The sequence below is a fragment of the Peromyscus eremicus genome, chromosome 17, assembly GCF_949786415.1.
Source record: "Peromyscus eremicus chromosome 17, PerEre_H2_v1, whole genome shotgun sequence".
NCBI lineage: Eukaryota > Metazoa > Chordata > Mammalia > Rodentia > Cricetidae > Peromyscus > Peromyscus eremicus.
In genome coordinates this window covers 31,502,434-31,522,711 of record NC_081433.1, presented here as the reverse complement: position 1 = coordinate 31,522,711, position 20,278 = coordinate 31,502,434, and the positions used below count along the sequence as shown (strand labels likewise).

At 37.2% G+C, this 20,278-nt stretch overlaps 1 protein-coding gene across 3 annotated transcripts; it reads left to right on the top strand.

The window, feature by feature from the left end:
- The first annotated feature begins 109 nt into the window (after positions 1-109).
- On the top strand, positions 110-20,278 carry Cnot7 (CCR4-NOT transcription complex subunit 7). Of its 3 annotated transcripts, none has more exons than XM_059245044.1 (7): positions 110-323; positions 1,765-1,976; positions 3,889-4,082; positions 10,875-11,036; positions 13,893-14,037; positions 16,893-17,003; positions 18,693-20,278. In XM_059245044.1, the coding sequence occupies exons 2-7, from the start codon at positions 1,860-1,862 to the stop codon at positions 18,819-18,821; spliced, it is 858 nt and encodes a 285-aa protein (XP_059101027.1). In that variant the 5' UTR covers positions 110-323; positions 1,765-1,859; the 3' UTR covers positions 18,822-20,278. The 3 variants fall into 3 exon arrangements, with proteins under 3 accessions (XP_059101027.1, XP_059101028.1, XP_059101026.1); XM_059245043.1 differs by lacking the exon at positions 110-323 and adding an exon at positions 518-769; XM_059245045.1 differs by lacking the exons at positions 110-323; positions 10,875-11,036 and adding an exon at positions 517-769.

Here is a 20,278-nt window from a genome sequence, read left to right as displayed (position 1 = left end):
GAGCGAGGCCCGCCCGCCGCTCGCCCGGAGCTTCCCCGGGGCCCGGCGTCCGTCACCTGCCCGCCCCGCCTCCCGAGCGCCCCGCCCCCTCGGGGGGGGGCCCGACGTCATCATGCCGCGCCCTCGCCCAGGACGTGTGAGGAGCGACGGCGCCGCGCTGGGCAGCGCCGCTCCAGCTCCCCTTTCTCCCCTTTCCAGGGCGAGAGGTGTCTATGGGGCACCCGCTGCCGCCGTCGGTACCGCCACCGCCGCCGCCGCCGTCGCCGCCGGGTGCGATCTCTATGGCGAGGAGGAAGAGGAGGGGCGCGAGCTCAGAGACACAAGTAGATCCGGCGGGGCCCGGGCGAGCTGGGGCCACGGGGGGGCGGGAGTGGGAACCTGAGAGGGCGCGCGATGGCGCCCGCCGAAGCGCGGCTGTGGCGGACCGAGCTGGCCGGCAGGGAAGGAGGGGGGCGGGGGGTAACGGGCCCCCCGGGAGGGGCGGGGGGGGAGGCTGTCAGGAGTGCGGCGCGCAGTGATGACGCCACCGCTTTGTACCTGGGACTCCGTTGTGGGGGAGGAAATTGAGAGGTGGAGGGCGGTGGCCTACTTGAGAACTCCCCGTAGCTTCGTCCTCGCAGGGGCTTGCGAGTCCCTTCTGGCTCTGGTGAATGCTGTCAGCACCTTCACCCTGGCCGTGTGCCGGCGAAGCGAGTTCCTATCCCTGACATGAACGCGTCTGTGCTTTCTTCACGTTGCGCGGGGAGCCCACGGAGGACATGCGACCTCAGTAATGAGAAGGCCTTTGGTGCCTCTTCAGGGCCCCCCCACCACACTACCACTACCCCCCGAGACCGCAGTAGAGTAGAGGGGTGGAGGGAAGCAGTGTTCAATTGCAGTGTCTCCGTAGGGTGTGCATGCGCCCGGGTTAGCAGCGAGAAGGGAGGAAAAGAAGGCGTGCCCAGTATCACCTTGGGGGGCTGAGATGACTCCAGCTTCCATTTACGAGTTGAGGACACAAGGCCATCCTCTTTTACTCGTTTTTGTGTGTTTGTTTGTTTGTTTGTTTGGGGTCTTTGTTGTTGGGGTCTAACATTTGGTGTTTTCTTGCCTGAGAATCAAATCTTCTGTTTGTATTATACCTCACCATCGTATAACGTAAACCTTGTGTTTATGGACCAGAAACCTGAGGTCCCGCTTTGCTAGCCAGGAGAAATGGTCTGGTTTTTTGTTGTTGTTTGTTTGTTTGTTTGTTTGAAATTCGAAAATCTTAGGTGCCCATATTTTATTGCCTTCTTTCTTTCTGCCTCCTGCCGTATGAACATTGATTTCTGAGATTGCCTGACGCTTTCTCAGAACTTTTAAATGTTTTTGATGTTTCCTCTGATTTGGTTTGAATGAATACCAACACCAGTAATGCAGAATTTTTTAATCAAGTAAGATTTTAAGTGTTTTGTTAGGATAAAAGCAAGCACTACTTTTGTTACGGGGACATTTTATCTTAATAATTTCGGTTTGTTTTTTTTTTAAAGCTTGAAATGGATCATAGCTTTGTGTGGAGTGTTGAACTGGGAGCAGATTTTAATCAGTGAAATTTGTATTCAACTGGGAAATCGATGTTGTGCTTTATTATCTATATATATATTAACTGTGTACCTTAAGCAAAGTAACTTTCTAAAACTTGATTTTGTTATGAATTATAAACTTTGAACAAGTAACCTTAAGTTTATACCAGCCCTATTTTATGATTCACATTCATAATATAGGTGGTTTTTATTTCAACAGGTACACAAATAAAGGGTAAAATATTTTTATGAAACAAATCTTCAATCAAGTGTAACATTTTGATGCTCGGCATCTAGACTCCTTGTGCTGTCACTATGCCAGCAGCCACTGTAGATCATAGCCAAAGAATTTGTGAAGTTTGGGCTTGTAACCTGGACGAAGAGATGAAGAAAATTCGTCACGTTATCCGAAAATATAATTATGTTGCTATGGTATGGACCTGACTAAATCTTTAAAATGCCTTTTGTGAGGGTGAAGTAGGAATTTTGTACGTGTGTGTGTGTGTGTGTGTGTGTGTGTGTGTGTGTTATTTCACTGGCCTAGGGGTGTGTGTGTGTACGTTATTTCACTGGCCTGGGGCTTACTGATTAAACAAGGCTGTCTGGCCAGGAAGCCCCAGGGATTCACCTGCCTCTGCTTTCCAAGCACTTAAATTACAAGCACGTGGACCATGCACTTTTAAAAACATAGATTCTAGGGATTGAACTCAGTCCTCTTGTTTGCACGCCGAGCATTTTACCAAATGAACTCTTTCTCCAGGCCCTGAAGTGGGATTTAAGAAATCTTGAATTAAACCCTTTTCATTGATATCAAGGGATTAATTTAATCATGAAAAAAATTGCCTAGTCCCTCCAGCAAAGCCCATCAGAAACAAGCCTGTATTTGATAGCTTGAGTTTGTTACTGCTAGCATTAATTGACAAGGCATTAGGAGTCAAGAGCATCTGAATAAAAGTTTTAGAAATACTTTAGGGTTTGGGCTTGTGTCAGGTGGTTTTAAGGGCTTACAGGAGACAGGCTTTGTGTGGATTAGATGCTCTCAGGAGACTGGTATTCCTGTGGGTTCTTACTGAGTCTTAGCTGCAGAGAAGACAAGGGTGATACCAAGGCTGCAGAGGGCATTAGCTAGCTTGAGAAACTTAATCATTTTTATGGTTTACACATTTTTTTTTTTTTGTCTTTGTTGGGACATAGTTACAAAGTATACTTGTGTGATGTTGAAATTTTGTGAAACTGATTACATTCAACAAGAGAACACTAAAGCCCATTTAAGAATGTCAGCTAGTTCTAAGCAAGCCCAAGGCTGTGCTACTAGTACCAGATAAGGTTTCAGAAGCCAGTGAGTTCTGGGGTGTCTTTTTCAAACAAAGGAAAACCCAATTAAATCTCTTAGGAAAACATTGCTAAAGCTGCAGAAACACACTAGGTTGTTAAACAGCTCCGTTCTTGTAGGTGGTGTTCAGTCTGCTTAGAGTGCAGTTACTTTCAGCCTTGTTACTGCACTCTGTATCTGTTACAGCTACTTTTTTGTGTTCTAGATCCACTCGATTATTAGCTCTAGAAAGCAGTACTTTAGTGTCTTACACTTCTATTTCCAGCCCCACTCAAGTCTAGTATCATGATTATAGAATCTAATAATTGGCAGGTGGTTGTACTAAATTCAAGAAGTTTTGATTTCTTTGCTGTTTCATATTGACTTACTATTTCATTTTTGTTTTTAGCTGGCCTTAATTTGAATTCTCATGCCAAACTAAAATATAATTTAATTTTCTTAGTATCACAAGTTTAAAAAAAAAAAGTGCTTCTCTGAGAATGAATAGGATGCTTGCTTAAAATAGGAATATCTATACATAGACATTCATTACCTATGTAATAAAGGTGTACTTTTCCATAGTTAGGACTGAAACTTTCTGTTTGGGCAGGGAGGGTTATTTTATAGGCAGCAGAAATTCCTAGTTGTCATTATTTCTCAGATGATATGGAATAGCTGCAGTACAGAAATAATAACAGCCTATAAGAGGGAGTGGGAATCTTGACATGCTTTGTGTAAGTTTTCTTTTTCTTGGATATGAAGCAAATATTTGCTTGAGTTTATCATGAGTTATCTGTACAAGGTAATAATTTATTGACAAATTTAAACTAAGAAAAAGTAGTTAAGTTTATAAAATTTTGGGATCTAAAAAGTAATACTCTTTGTACTTAAAGAATACCTAATAATTGAGTGTGAACATACAGAATATCATTGTAATAGAATTCTCTGACTTGCCTCAGAAATTATCCTGAGAGTTTATGGAGTCTGTTTATGACCATTTAGTAAATAATGAATCTCAAAATTATTTTACAGGACACCGAGTTTCCAGGTGTTGTTGCAAGGCCCATTGGAGAATTCAGGAGCAATGCTGACTACCAGTACCAACTATTGCGATGTAATGTAGATTTGTTAAAGATAATTCAGCTAGGACTGACATTTATGAATGAGCAAGGAGAATACCCTCCAGGAACTTCAACTTGGCAGTTTAATTTTAAATTTAATTTGACGTAAGTGGGAAATAAATATATAACCCCAACTTTTTGTTTCTAGTTTAATTTTAGGAATTGATTTTTAATGTAGTGAAATTGTAAGTGTATTTACTGTAGTTTCTCTGAAAATTTATTGCACAGAGAATTTCAAAAGCTTAAGCTTATTATTATGAGGCAAAGAGAATTGAGATAATAAAAACTTCTAATTGCAAAGACTGTTTAGTTATAGAGATGTTATTTCTAAAATATGACTGCTGCTTTTCCAGAAAGTTGTAAAACTGTACTTTTGTTAAGGCTTTCTGTTGTTGTTTGTCGTTATTTAAGGTGCTGCAGATTAAACCTGGGGTCCTAAGACATAACTCTTAGGATATTGATTTTACCATTACATTTTACTGTTGTTTTGCTCTTTTAAGACAGGGTCTCACTACATAGCCCAGGCTAGCTTAGAATGTTAACCTATGTAGACAGTGCTGGCCTCAAACTCCCAGAGATCCATCTGCTTCTGCCTCCCAAGTGCAGGAATTGAAGGCGTGTGTCACCACACCTAAAACTCACTATTTTGTGCCCAATTTGAAATTTATACAACTGGGGAGGCACTTTTGCTAAGCAAGCAGGTACCATTCAGCTACAGCCTCAGTCCACTATACATTTGTTAAAATAGTCACCGTTCCTGTGAAGAGATTTTTTTTTATTACACTCATACTTTGCATCTTAAGTAGATACTTATCACATTCAATAAGTTGTTTATTGGAAAGTTAAGTATATTTTCTTTCAAATCTGTGTTCTTTAATGACTATTCCCATGTAACCCACAAAACCTTGATCTACAATACAGGAAATATAATAGTATTCTTGATCCTTTGGTATACCAGAATCTGATGTCTAACTCAAATCTCGGGTCTAAACTCCATTTCCTTCATTACAATAGTTCTACATTATTTATTGTAGTCTTGATAGCTGAGAGAACTACATGGAGGTGAGTCCATCCTTTTGACATTATGACACAATGTTGTCATTGGCAAAGTTCATGCTCAAGTACCATGCAGTGAGGTTTTAAAATGGAAAAAAAAAAATTACAATTTTTTAACACAATTTACACTTTTGTGTTGGGCCACATTCATAACTATCATGGAGCTCATGTGCTTCTGAACTGCAGATTGTAAATTCCCATTAGGGGACAGGGGCATATTATTTCTGTTAAGTACGGAAATAAAATACATAATATTCTCTGCATTATGTAACAATATTTTAGTGCCTTTATGTTTGGTAGCCTGTATTTGTATAATATCAAACATCTCATTTGAAAAATAGCAACAGAGATGATAAGAAGATTAATGCTAGTGCCATTGTAAGAATTCTTTGTTCCTCTTCCGTGTTGAGTATGTACTTCTTAACATGGAAGACGTAGTGAATAGCAGGACTGATGGGTTTAGGGATGTTGGTGTCAGTGGTGCAGCTGTGTATCTTTAAAATGCATGTGTTAACTGTAAATAATACTGAGTATTTTCATGTCTAGTACCATAGTGGCAGTAGTCTCTAGAGCCTGTACCGGCTAAAGGTGCTCATCTCCACTGCAACTGTGTAACATTTCTTCAGTACTACAAATCTGGAACAAACTAGAAATGGCCTTCCAGCCTTTTCTTAAATGAAGACTCTTTAGTTACTTGCTGTTTTATTTCTTCAAGGTTCCATAGGATTGTTTTGTTTTGTTTGGCTTTTTGTTTTTTTACATAAGATACCCAGTTTGTGAGCAGTAACTAATACATCTGTGTCGGATGGTAAAGTTGGTAGTTTTTGCTAGATAGTAGTTTTTGTAGCAGTGACTTTCCTATTAGTCTCTGAACAATGTTTTGTTTTTCCTTATTCAGACAGAGCTGGTTTCACTGCCAAGTCTTGCTACTATTTATACTAATGGTAAAGTCATGAGAAACGGTAAAGAAAAGAGTATAAAGGCTGGTGAGGAGGCTCAGTGAGGAGGTGCCTGCCACCATGCTTGATGACCTCAGTATGATGCTCAGAACATAGTAGGCGAGAACAGACTGACTTAAGTTATGCTCTAAGCTTCACATGTGCCCATAATGGACATGTGTAGGCACACACACACACACAAAATAAATAAATGAAAAATGGAGTTTAAAAATTAAGAAGACTAAGTGAAAAATGTTAAGCAGAACAAAAGCCATTGAGAAGATAAAAGTAGTACTGCCTAATGTGGAAAAGGTCATGATAGCATCTTGGACATGTTGAAGAATGGTGAAATTGACCTTGTTGAATGTCTAGAAGGAATGTGTCAGGGTGTGATGCTCTACAGTACAGTGAGGACTTCCCATCTCTCCTGTCTGTTGTCTGTGCTGGTGAATGCTTTTGTGTTTAGATTTGCTTTGGTCCAAGTCAGGGTGCTTCTCGGTTTGCCAGTGTCCTTTCAGGTTTCACGTTAGCATCAGGGGAGTAAATGCAAATCATTATTCATCATGGTTACAGTGTGTGTCGTATTAATAGATACTTGGAGTAGATTTGAATAGATACTTCAGAGTAGCATACATGTAAGAAATACCTGCACTCATTTCAAGTTTTAGTTATTATTTACATCCTCTGAATCTTTGAAGTATGATTTGTAGTATCTAGATCAGTATTATATGACAAACATTTAGGAACAGATAATGTTCTCCATGTAAAAATGGTTTTCTTTAGGCATCTTGGGATTTTTATCATCGTAATTACTATACTTACTGTGGTGTGGGATTGGAAGCAAGCTTATCTTTACTAATGTTTGTTGTAAAGCTACGATGGTTTGCTTCCTCTTTACAATCCTTGATGATTTTCTAACAGTATAGAGAGGTGCAGCTTTAGTTAAGGAGCACAGTGACTGGTCTAGTGTCCTAAATGAGAGCTTAGCTTCAGTGCTAGGGAGTGAGCTGGGGCTGTGGCCACCACTGCCATTGTAGCCTAAAAACTGTTGGTTTTGCTTCAGTACCATTTTCTCGCCTTACCATTATCTCTTTGGGTATGAAAGGTGGTTGGTGAGGTAAACACATTTGCCCTGTGTGGATTTACCAACATGAGGACTGGATGTGTGGGGAGTTGCTTTGTTTTGTTTGTTTTTAAGACAGGATTTCTCTGTGTAACCTTGGCTGTCCTGAAACTCACTCTGTATACCAGGCTAGCCTCAAAAGTCAGAGATCCACCTGTCTCTCCCTCTAGGTGCTAGGATTAAAGGCATGTGCCACCACCATCTGGCTTTTTTTTTTTTTTTTTAAGGACTGGCTGTTAACTTTAAAGTGTATGCACTTTAGACATAAAGAAGCAAACATAACTAACAAAATAAGACTGTGATTTATAAAGCATATTTACTGACTTTTTTTTGTCTTTTTGTTTACAAAAATAACATGCTTTTTGAAACAGGGTAGTATGAAACATTGAAACAACTATTAGCAACAACTATTATTTCCAATACTTCCTTCTAATTGTTTTGTAACTATTTTACTATAGTCGGTATATATTAAGGACATCTCATTTCTGTGTGATACTGCTATTCATAGTTCTAAGTAATCATTTACTTGACCTTTTTCTTAATGTACTGTAGTATATCTATTTGCTGTGGTTGAGTGATTAGGGTATATGTTTTAGGTTCTTCTTTAGTGAGACACTCCTATGGCTCCTTACTTAAGAGGGCTTAACTTACCCCTTTTTGACTTTATAATGGTACAAAAGTAGGATGTATTCAATAGATGAGATGTTAAATTTAGAATTTTGACTTTTTTCTTAGGCAGCAATGTATACTCTTGTAAAGTGTTGAGTAACAATAGCAAGCACAATTTCCAAGTGAGCCACTCTCTTGTATATAAACAATGGTATTTTGCTTTGTACTCTGCTGCCAAGTTTGGTTTGATGCTTGGTTTCTTAGGTAGTTTAATAGTATTTCCACCTTTTGTTACTGTGTTTTTCTAAGTCCTAATGAGTTTATCAGAACATAACATCAATCATGGAATAGCTGTGTATCTTTAGAAAACTTCGTGATTGTTTTATTGGAAGGAAAGATCTAAATCCAAAGGTAAAAACAGTGTTAAGCTTCATTTATCCATTCACAGAATGAATATTTAAGGTATTTTAAGTAAGTTTTAACTAGGCACATATGTACATATTGAGAAACAGGCAGGTGGGCTTGCTACTGCTTTCTGGAAGTTGTAGTCACAGGTTGTTAAGTCCTATCCTGTTTCATCCATCAAAATAGTAAATATCGTATTTTTTAATAGCTTGCTAATTTGACTTGTGAGAATATTTTCTTTTTATTTGTCTTCTTGTCATTCATAGCCTTTATGGTTTTAGGGATATTTTTGTGTTATTAATTTCTTTGAGTTTATTAAAAACTAAAGGTGGCTAACCATCTTGTAACTGTTCCAGTGTATTTATATTTTAGCTATGATTGTAGCATAAATTGTAGTATATTGGAGTTTATATTTTTATGAAAGCAAATTTGACTTATAAAGGAAAGTGTGTATATGGCAGTAAATGACATTTAAACAAGATACTTTATCACCTCTGTGGTAGGCATGTGGGAGGTAATCCAGAACTACTTCTCATTAACTCAGTGTTAAAGAGAACACATATTTAGATTTAGAAGTGTGAGTTTTTATAATAGGATTTGTTCATATTATAAAAGTAGTAAATTTGGTACTTTTACATAGTGTGAGTTAGTAGATAGTGGATCTTTAGGATGTTAACTGAAGATAGCTGTATACCTCTACCTTTGGGGAAGTCTTTAGAAATTTTTACATGGTTTTTACTCATGTTAGCCATAACTAGATATTTTGCTATCTTAAACATCAGGAGTTGATTAATCTTTAATACCATTCATAATTCTGAACAATGGATCTAATAGGCAGTAGCCAACACCAGCAGAAATTCTTCCATTTTGACTAAACAATGTTATAGTTACTTTTTAAGGTTAGTTTTAGTATTTTTTCCCCTTTATTGCTAGAGTATTTAAGGGTAAAGGAGGAAGAATGCAGACCTTTTCAAATTTGGTATCATCAGAAAAGGACAATGCATTGATTTGGAAATGTGACTCATAATTGCTCTTACACTTACCTTACTATAGAAAATTTCCATCTTCCTGCCTAGAGATTTCCCTTACCCATATAGTTAAGAGCTGGGTATTGTAAAGCATGGATCTGTACTAAACTTTATATTAAAAGTCTCATTTCTACAATGCTTAGAGCAAGCTATGTGAACTCTGCAGAAGAGAGAAAGGGACTGTGCATATGTCTTTGTTTGCCAATCTTACTTTATTATAAAATACCCGAGGTACTCCTCCAGGTCTCTCACCTGGGAACTGTGATTCAATAGGTCTGGGACTGCAATGGGACCTGGGAATCCATATTTTTGGTAAGTTCCCCTGGTGATTATTATCATTGGGCAAGTGTGGGTAACGATGACTCAAATATCACAAAACTCACTGTCCTACCTCATTGATCTATTGTTTAGTTTGGTCATGGTTATGTGATGTTGAACATAATAAGTTGAGCATGTGGCTAAGAGCAATGTGAGCCTGGAGAACAGTCTGCTGTATTCTTGGTTGGTTACACTTGTTCAAACATACTTCAGTGTGAGCCCAAGGACCTGGTGGTGAAATGCTCATGTACGGGACCTAGTTTTAGTATAACTGGGGGGAAAAAAAACAAAACAAAACAAAAAAACTGCGTTGAATTTATTTTATCTTTCCTAAAGAATTTTCCAAGAGAAATGATGATGTAATGTGATGATTGTGGCTCCTCTCTGTTTTTAAATGTTTCAGTTCTTAGCTTTGTTAATTACCTCCTGACAATGTGGGAACTAAAAGTGACCTTTGACATTGTGTTAGAAATTGATTTCCAGAGAGTAAACTACAAAAATACTTTTGGTCAAAGTCAAACTTTTGTTTTGGTATTGTTAGTTTTATTAAAGTCTTTCATAGAAATTTTCTTTTGCTAATGGTAGAAACCAGTATTAAGTTAAAAAAGTAAATATAAGTTAATGGTAAATCCACAAAATACTTTTTCATAAATCCTCAACTTTTATTATAATATTTTGGATATTTAACATATTTGTGCTTGGGAATTAGAAGTGCCTTTGTTCTGGCTTCAGTAAAATTTTGAAGGGCTGGCTTATAGTTAGGTGTCTTGGCTTGGTTTTAGAAGGTAGTCTTCTAGGATTATGTTTGCCTCTAATGTAGGTATGTGGTTGCTGGAGGAAGAGACTGCTGTCGTAACTGAGTCCTTAATTCTGAACAGTTCCCTGCTTACTGGAGCCACTGAAAGGCTCCTCATTGGTGAGAGGAGGCATTGCCTTTTCTTTAAGATGGAATGTAGTTTAACTCAGCCACAAGAGATGTTTGCCACTTGGTGTCTCCTTCCTGGTCCTGCTGAGAGCATGAGAGGTGGGCATAGCCCCTCATAGCTGTGGTACAGCTCCATCTGGCAGCACTGAATAGCTGCGGAGACTGAGAGCTCCTGAACAGAGCATGTCTGTGGTAGCCTCTGGTGAGTAAAAGACCCTTTTTAAGCCCAGTGAAGTGTATAGAATGTGTAGAAGCTAACGAAATTGAGTTGATGGTAAGGGTTAAAAACTCACCATTGGACTATTATGAATGATCATTTACTTTTTGGATATTTTAAGTTTTGTTTTCCTTGAGAGTTGTGAAGCACTCGGATGGTTGGACATAAGACAAACCAGTCCTGTCTTGTGTCTGCACTGTAGTTGTAGGTGTGAGTGGGAGAACAGCTGTTTAAAGTGATGGTGGTCTTGAACATTATTTTTCTCTTTCTCCTGGCAGGGAGGACATGTATGCTCAGGACTCTATAGAGCTACTAACAACATCTGGTATCCAGTTTAAAAAACACGAGGAGGAAGGAATTGAGACCCAATACTTTGCAGAACTTCTTATGACTTCAGGAGTGGTTCTTTGTGAAGGGGTCAAATGGTTATCATTTCATAGGTAAAAATAATAAAAAGATTGCAGCATGCTTGCATCCTATCTCTGCCTTACACTTACTTGGGTCGCATATCAGCTCTATGCTTGGTTCTAGAAAGAATTAACTACCATGAGAGGTAGTCTTCTACCTCACTTGAGAAAAATGTTGTCCACTTTACCTCTTAACAAGGAATTTGTTTTAGCCTGTGAGAGATAATGTTGCTTAGTGGAAAGAACATAAGCTAGAACAAACCTTCACTAATACCTGGCAAACCATTGGGGATTTGTGTCGCTCATGGGTCTTAACCATTTTTATATATATATATATATAAGGAAGCCATCCATTTAAAAACTTAGTGGTACTTTCCTGATGGGAGCCACTGTGTTAGGATCCTAAAAGTTAACACAACAAACTGGAATTTTCCTCCCTGTGTAGTTTCCTTTCTGCTGAAGGTAAACCAACACTGTTTGACCTAAGTGTGGTTTGTTACACAATAATAAGTACTATAAAGAATAACTGATCAACAGAGAATGCCAAGAATGGATATTAGGTGATTTTAATTTTTGGATGAGGTAATTGGGAAGGCTGTCCTTAGCAAAAAACATCTTAGAGATTTCTCTCAATGGTCAGTTACAACCTATTTAAAGCATCTAGTATTTTATATATTCAGAACGTGATAACGTTTAATTCTTTATTATTATAAAAATAAAAATGGATAGTTACAGGGAAGTTAATTCACTTTTATAAAAGTTAATTCACTTGCAGGTGTGAGAAAATGTTTTCCTTTGTAAATTAACTGATTTAGCAGTTCTGGGAAAAAAGTGACCTTTGTTATAGTTTTGGTTGTTTTTGTTTTTGCTTTTTAATTAATTTGTCTATCTGATAACAGGGTTTCTGTCTGTAGTCTTAGATTTTTAAAATGTACTGTGTTGCTAGGCACAGTGACACACGTCTTTAACTCCAGCATTCAGGAGGCAGAGGCAGGAGGATTTCATGAGTTAAAGGCCAGCCTGGTCTATATAATAAGTTCTGGGCCAGTCAGAGCTACACTAATCTTGATAGCCTTTACACTTTTTTTTTTTCCAATAAGAATCTTCCACATGGAATGATTGTCTTGGTGGGTAATTCCTGAAGTAGACTTTGATGTGGTATTATATAGTGAGTTTTAAGTTGTAAGTACTGAAAATAAGAATTCTCGGATACCAGCTTTTCTCTATGTTCCCACTTGTAAAGATACAAAGTAACTAGTTCTTTAGTTTGTATAACACATCATTGACTCAAAAAATATTTTGAATAAGTACTATTGACTCAGCACTGGGGATAGCAAGATGGGCAAAACCAAGCAGGGTTCATGTTTTCATCAACTCTTCAGTCTAGATTAGCGTGTGGTATATTTATAAGATTATTCCATGAAAATTTTTTTTTCATGTTTTAGTCTATTTCTATTAATTTTTTTTTAAATTATAAATCCTGCTAGTTATGGTACCTTTAATCCCAGTACTTGGGAGGCCGAGGCAGGTAGATGTCTTGAGTTCAGGCTATCCTAGTCTCCATAGTAACTAAACTTCAGCCCAGCCAGAGTTAGTAGTGAAACCTAGTCCAAAAAAATGAATAAGTAAATTACACACATAAATACTTATGTGTATATATAAATTCTAAACTATAGTATTTACTAGAAGTAAGCAAAAGCCATAGTACTGTATTTAAGGTAACTGGAAAGGTCACTTCTTTGCAAATTAATAAATGTAAGCTTTCTGCTCTTGGGTGCTTATGCTAAAGATCTGTGGTAAAACAACTCCCCTTTCAAATTAAAAGTAAAATAATGAATATCAAATAAAAGTTTTATTTTGTATCTCCAAAAGAGAGGTCATTTACCAAATATGAGTTTGAATTATATGTAAGGGAAAGATAGAACTGTGATTCCTGTCCTTTAAGCAGTGGAGAAAGTCCATGTTCCTAAAGGCTAGTCCCGGCAAGCATTTGTGCTATGAAGAGATCTCCGGGAACTGGGCACCTAGGGAAGGCTGCTGTTGCAGGCTGCAATAGGAAGTAGTGTCTGAGGAGTTCAGGGGAGGGAGTTGGGCGCTGCGGAAAGTCATGAGCTTGTGTGCTCTCCATTTGAGACAGACAGCAGGAGCCTGAGTGTATCATGTAGGGAAAAGCCAGTTCTCACTTCTTCTTTGTTCATGTTTAACTTTTCTATTGATAATATCTCGTGGAGAATTGTACTGAGGTAAAAACAGCATTTGAGGAAATGTACATACTAATAAAGTCACTTAGGGGAAAGGAAATACTCTGTTAGGGACTTCTATAGAATCGGGAGGTGTTGACATTTCCTGTAAATCATGACAAACTTTTACATGATTTTTGCCTTTGAAATGTCATGTCTTGCTAGCTTCTAACATTTTTTTGTTCTCTTTCCCATTCATCATTCTTAATGTCCATTATAGTTTAATTTTTTTTTTTTTTTTTTTAGAATTTTTTTATTTTATGTGTGTAGGTGCATGGGTGTATTCTTTGTGGGGTTGACATAACTCTCAGGTTTTACTTGGGTGCTGGGGATCAAACTCAAATACTCATGTTTGAACAGCATCTCCCTAGCCCAGAATTTTCTTAAGTATCAGAAAAATGTTAGTTTAGACGATAGAGTTGAATTAATAGTCTCGCATGCTTAGGACTCAGAGCAATCACTGGGCCATAAGCTCACAGCATTTCTGCATTGCAGTTAGGAATATGTTTCCTTTCTTTGTTCCTGTGTGCACATTTTTTTTTATTCCTTTTGTCTATAGCATGATTTGTTAAACTTTGTATCTGAAAAACTAATTTCTTTCGATGTTATTGATGGGCTTTTTTTTTTATTATTTTAATCTTTTTATTAGTGGTTATGACTTTGGCTATTTAATCAAAATCCTGACCAACTCTAACTTGCCTGAAGAAGAACTTGATTTCTTTGAGATCCTTCGATTATTTTTTCCTGTCATTTATGATGTGAAGTACCTCATGAAGAGCTGCAAAAATCTCAAAGTAAGGCTTCAGATGACTTTATCTGGAACAACACATTGGTTAAACCAGTGGTTCTCAGCTTGTGAATTGAGATCCCTTTGGGTTCGAACAACCCTTTCACAGGAGTCACCTAAGACCATCAGAAAACACAGATGTTTACCTTACAGTTCATAACAGTAGCAAAGTTACAGTTATGAAGTAGCATTGAAAATAATTTTATGGTTGGGGGTCACCACAGCACGAGGAGTTTAATACAGTTGCGTTAAAGGGTCATAGCATTAGGAAGGTTGAGAACCACTGAGTTAGCCCAAGTAACTTATGTAATGTCTTAGGCCTGAATGTTTTAAGCCATATTTTCAAAGTTATGTTAAATGCTGTTAAATTATGTGATCCTGTTCTTAACAGAAATAATATGTATAGATAATCCTTCTTCAAAGCTGCAATATTTATGTTGGCAGGATGAGGTGGTGTTTTTAGGTTTATGTTTTGTTTGATTGTTTTTTTGTTTTGTTTTAAATTTATTTATTTTATGTATATGAGTATTTTTGCCTGCATGTGTATCTACATACCAAATGTGTGCCTGCTGCCCAAGGAGGTCAGAAGAGGGCATTTAATCCCTTAGAATTGTAGTTATGGAGGTTGTGAACCACCATGTGAGTGCTGGGAATTGAACCCAGGTTCTCTGTAAGAATAGCAAAGGCTCTTAACTGCTGAGCCATCTTTCCAGCCCAGAATAAGGTTGCTGTATTTATTTCTTTATTTATTTTTAGGACTTATATGTGTGTCTGTTCTGTGTACCTGTATAGCTAGAACTGGCAGTTACTAGAAGAGGGTGTCAGACCCTCTGGAACTGGAGTTATGAGCAATTGTGAGTCACCCAGCGGGTGCTGGGAACTGAACCTGGATCTTCCACAACAGTAGATAAGCGCTCTTAGCTACTGAACCAATTCCAGCCCCCAGAATAAATTTTTAACAAAGGTCAAGCTAAGGGTCAGATTTTTGTTACTGCTGCCAGATAGAGAGAGAATCATGAACTGAAAGAAAAGTGTGAGGAGCAGTGGTCCCATTACAGAGGTGCGCATGCTCCCAGCACACAGAACTGTCCTAGAGACGCAGGTTGGGGTTGGCCAGCAGAGACATCCAGTAGTGTGTGATTGAGTTTTTCCTTAAGACTGTCCTGATTACAGACATGTTCTTTATTTCTTGTTGAAATGTGATGTTTTTATGATTTAATTACATAGCTGAACTGGTTAGGTGTAAGTGCTATAGTAAATGTGTAGGCTCTACCTTAGGCTTAGCTTAGTCTGATACAACTGAACGTGTATAACCATTTATTTTTAACCTTTGAACATTACTTTTATCAAAACAAACATTTCCTGTTTAAAGAAAAGTACTTCTTTGGCTTAAGAGCAAATTCACTGAGTTGGCACATATCCCTGGCAGTACAGTGTGTGGGGTTTTAGTAGCTGGGTTTTGGTGTGAATTTAAGTTATAACTGAGGACACAAAAACAAATTTAGATACTGTGGTTGTTTTATAGTCGGTATTGCCCCTTTCTTCAGGAAAAGTGAGATTGGTCAAGTTTTCTAACCAGGCTTCAGAAAAGTACAGAGTTGTGCTTTGCGGGGATGGTAAGAACTTCTAAGAGTTTTTCTTTAGCAGGAATAGAGGAATTGAATGTGGAGGCTTTGATTTCAACAAATGGACTGAGAATTATAGGACTAACACAGGTTATTTGCCTCTGATGTCGGTATGGTGCCGTATAACTAGGGAGTTTTTAAAAAGATAGTTTCATGGCTGTATTCTGTCTAATTCAAGGCGTCTTCTCCTAAGTTAACTTCCAGCAGAATATCCTGACTACTTATACAAACATGTGGCGTGTTGAGAGTCTAAGGCTTCCTTCCATGCTTTGATGTGGCTCGGGAATTTTTTTTTTTTTTTTAAGTTGACAGCTTTGCACAATAATAGTTTTCAGAAATAGAGTACTAAATTTTTACTCATCTTTATTCAGAAGTGTCAGAAAATACCAAATATTTTTATTGTGTGCCGTGTGAGCTGCTTAAATTAAAAAGTTCAGTCAGTGAGAAGGTACTGTTCACTCATTTCTGTTCTACTCCTGTGTTACAAGCAGCTGCTCATGACACTTAATACACATGATATTTTTAGCACAGAAGCAGTTGCTATACAAAGTCCTATCAAAAGCTAGGATGGGAAGGTCTGGTTTGTTAGTAAAGGCTTTAGAATTGAAGGAGGATTCATTGGTAGATTCTGCTTCTATCTTTTATTTCGTCTCTCGTTTTTCCGTTCACTTTCTTTTGTTTTGTTTTTTCAGTCCTAGCTCTATTACTGTAAGCAGTCATAGCAAACCATTCTAAAAAGTTGTATATTTGGAAAGTTCTCTTCTTGGGTGACAAAAAAAATAAAGTTATGTGGTATATTGACAATGATCTGAATGATCGTGATGTCTTTGCTTTATTTAGTTTTAAACAATTTAGTCGATAGGTAGATAATTTCAAAGAAACTGTCTATACTTGTTACTGAACTTTTTAATGATTGGTGGCTCAATACACTGAGTATGGTTGATTACTTTTACTCTGAATATGAACTACATTCTCCATATCTTTAAGGAATGGTTTGCCTGTCATGTGCCTTAAAATACATAATTAAGATAAAATTTCCTATTAGAATTTTCATTTTCTGATAAAAAGGCTTTTAAATTCCACAAATATATTATTTCATTTTTATTGTATCAACCCCCTTGCCATCTTTACAAGGTTAGTCTTTACATATTAAAAATTTAATTCATATTTTTCTTAGTGTCTAAATCAGGTACCAAAGTCTTTTCTCTATTTGATAAGCAACTTTTCTTCCTTCTAGGGAGGATTACAGGAAGTTGCTGAACAGTTAGAGCTGGAACGGATAGGACCTCAACACCAAGCAGGATCTGATTCATTGCTTACAGGAATGGCCTTTTTCAAAATGAGAGAAGTATGAAGACATCAGTGCCTTTTTCTTGCTTGTTAGATAGAGAACATTAAAAATCTGATGACAAAAGTTTGGGGCATTAAGAACCTACTAAGTGAAGATATAAATAGAGGTACTATATAAGTTACATCCACCACACGAGTGAAAGTGTTAAATAAGTCCTCCTGAAATGTAATTCAAAAGGGAGTAAAAGAAAAAATTCTTTATAGAGTAAAAAACATTCCATTTATTGTACACGAAAGATGTTATTTATAGACTATAAAATGATTTGACTGTAGAAACTATGTACATGTGAACATCCTATTTCTCAGGGGAACAAACAGACCAGAGGCTAGTGACCATTTACGCTCAAAGATCACTAGTGAGTGAGTTCTAGAAGACTTTCTTAGTCCCTGTAAGTGTCCCTTCTGAGTCAGGCATTTGTGACGGTTTCCTTAGTTGGCCCTTCTCTTACTTGAAATTGGTGGTGAAAATGTATTTGCTCATGTCTTTAATTGCTTTGAAGAGTTTATAAAGTAGAACTTAGAGTTCTTACTAAGTCTTTAATGGGGTTTTCAATTATAAGGGGTTAAATAAATCTGAAATCTGATGTATAGTTGAATTAAAAACTGTATCAGGCTGGGCAGTGGTGACACGTGCCTTTATCCAAGCACTTGATAGGCAGAGGCAGGCAGATCTACAGAGCAAGTTCTCAGACAGCCAGTTCTGTTAAACAGAGAAACCCTATCTCAAAAAAAGAAAAGCTGTATCAGGAATCTTCCCCCCCCCCCACCCCCTATTAAGTACTTGAATATAAAATTGTTAGGAATGGAAGGACGATGTTTAGCAAAACAGTCTGTTTTTATGTTAGATAATTAGATGATGGGTGGTATGGTTACCTCATTGATGGTAATAATAAAATTATTTTTTTTTTATTTTACCAAACCATAATAGGGTGAATTTTTTTTTTTTTTTTTTGCCTGCAAAAAAAAAATTTTATTTTTGCAAAGTATTTGCAGTGGAATTATTTTGACTATGTTCTTTTGGTAGAAGCATGCTAATGATAGAACACATTTGATCTGTTTTGCCAGGTAGTATTGATTCAGAAGTTATTTGGATTGTCCACTCATGAGAAGTAAATATTTTGTTTAGTTTCAATACAACCACCTTTTGGATTTTCAGTTTTAAAATGCTTAATGGTTAGTTAATGGTGGGTTTCCGGCGCCAGCTTATTATCTTTATTTTCCTTGGCTTCTTCAAGGACAGTAATGTAGTGAGAATGTTCAGGTGTTTACTGCCTATAACATGTTGAGGATTTGGTTAGTTTTAGTTAATTCAGCCTTGCACATAGACAAAAGACAACTTAAAATGGTATAACCTCTTCTTCCCTGCTGCCATTATTTCTCTCAGTCTGTGGAGTTGGCTGTATTAATGAAATAAAAATGTCTGTTCCCATGTTTCCATGCTCATAAATTCTCTTTAAAATGGTATAAATGTTAATGAGAAAGACAGATTTATGCTTTTTAAAAAGTGTCCATTATGCCTGTGGTCAGAGGCATCAGTCTTATTTGTTAAATGGACAGTATATGTTCTCAAAGGAACTTCATAAACAGAGTTGTTATACCTAATGAATAGCGATTACAGTGTGAGATATGAATTACAAGTGGTATCTTTTGCTTAAAATGATCTTTTTCTTTCAAAATTCCTTTTTAGATGTTCTTTGAAGATCATATTGATGATGCCAAATACTGTGGTCATTTATATGGCCTTGGTTCTGGTTCATCCTATGTACAGAATGGCACAGGGAATGCATATGAAGAGGAAGCCAACAAGCAGTCATGACATCCAATAGTCTTTTTATTTTCTTTTATACGAATTACACACATGCTTGTACATAGGTTTTATCTCTGGTTGAAACCCTTAAATGATAGGCAATACCTCCCCTCCTTTTGTAGCCCTTATTTTCTGCTTTCAGTACTAAGTATGGCCTTTCTTAGCTGTGATCTTAATAAATAAAAGTACATTCAGGTTAAATCTGGCCTTAATTTAATACACTTCTTATCAAGCTTGTGTGACAAAGCTACATTACTGAATAATTTGATAAACTTTGCCTACTTGAGCTTGGTTTTGTTTCCCTTTTCCTAAATTAACTAGCATTGACTGTAATTTATTTCCCTGTTTCATGCCTCTCCCTCTATTCTGCAGTACTTATAGGTATTTAAGATGTGGACCATCAAGTTTGCACTTTAGAGAGTGATTCCAATCCTCTATTTTATCAGAAATTGTGGTTTTTCTTGCTCTTAGCTGGAAAAATGACCATCGGCCGCCTTTTTACAGTATTTGCTTGTTTTTGACATTCAGAGTACAGCACATGCATTGTGCAAATTGTTGATTCAGCAGGACTAAGAGAAAAAGACAAGGAACTACTGAAGAGCCTAGTAACTACTGTTTCTGTGTGTAGTGTTTAACCTTCCAAGCACATCTCGGGTCTGTTGGTTTCTAATTGGCATGCATAGGCTGCTCTGTGACTGAAGACTTGGAAACCAGCTTTACACCCTTCAGGAAGAAGCCCTGTGATTGGACGTTTACTATCTGCCAGAAAGTTCAAGATGGTGGAGCTCCACTTGTATTTTATGACAGCAACGCCTCCCTTGGTTGGCTTCCTTTTACTCCATCACTTTTACCCCTACTGTTTTATTTTATAAGCGTATTTATGATGTTCTTGATTTGTTGACTACACAAATCAATTTCATTAAAGTCCAAAGATAAGTCTTTAGGTACATTTTATATCAAATTAAAAAGCAAAAAAATGTGATTTCATAGATGCTACAAAAATAAATAATGGAGAGATTTGGTGCAAAACAACAAAATGCAAAATATGTATAAATACACACACATATATATAGCTAATAAATTACCTGAGGAGTGTAATGCTTGTTTATTTTTTGTGTATATCTTTGCAATCTATTTTATATATATTGACAAGAGACTGTGAAATATTTAGCCATGCAGAATATGTGACCAGACCAGAGCATGTGTTGGAAGATTTTGGTGATCATTAACTCAACCCTGAAGTGATGGACTACAAGTTGTAATGTGTGTTAGCTACACTTCAGTCAGTAATATCAGCAAGTTTCCAAATGTTAGCAACATAGTTCATTTCCCTTGTACATTCGATATTCATGATACTAAAATGCTGGAACTGGGCGGTCCTTTTTAAACTAAACATTATTTGCAAACAAAGGGTATTATTTGTTTTTAAAGCTTTTGTAAATAAAGGCTTCAGAAATGTTTTCTTA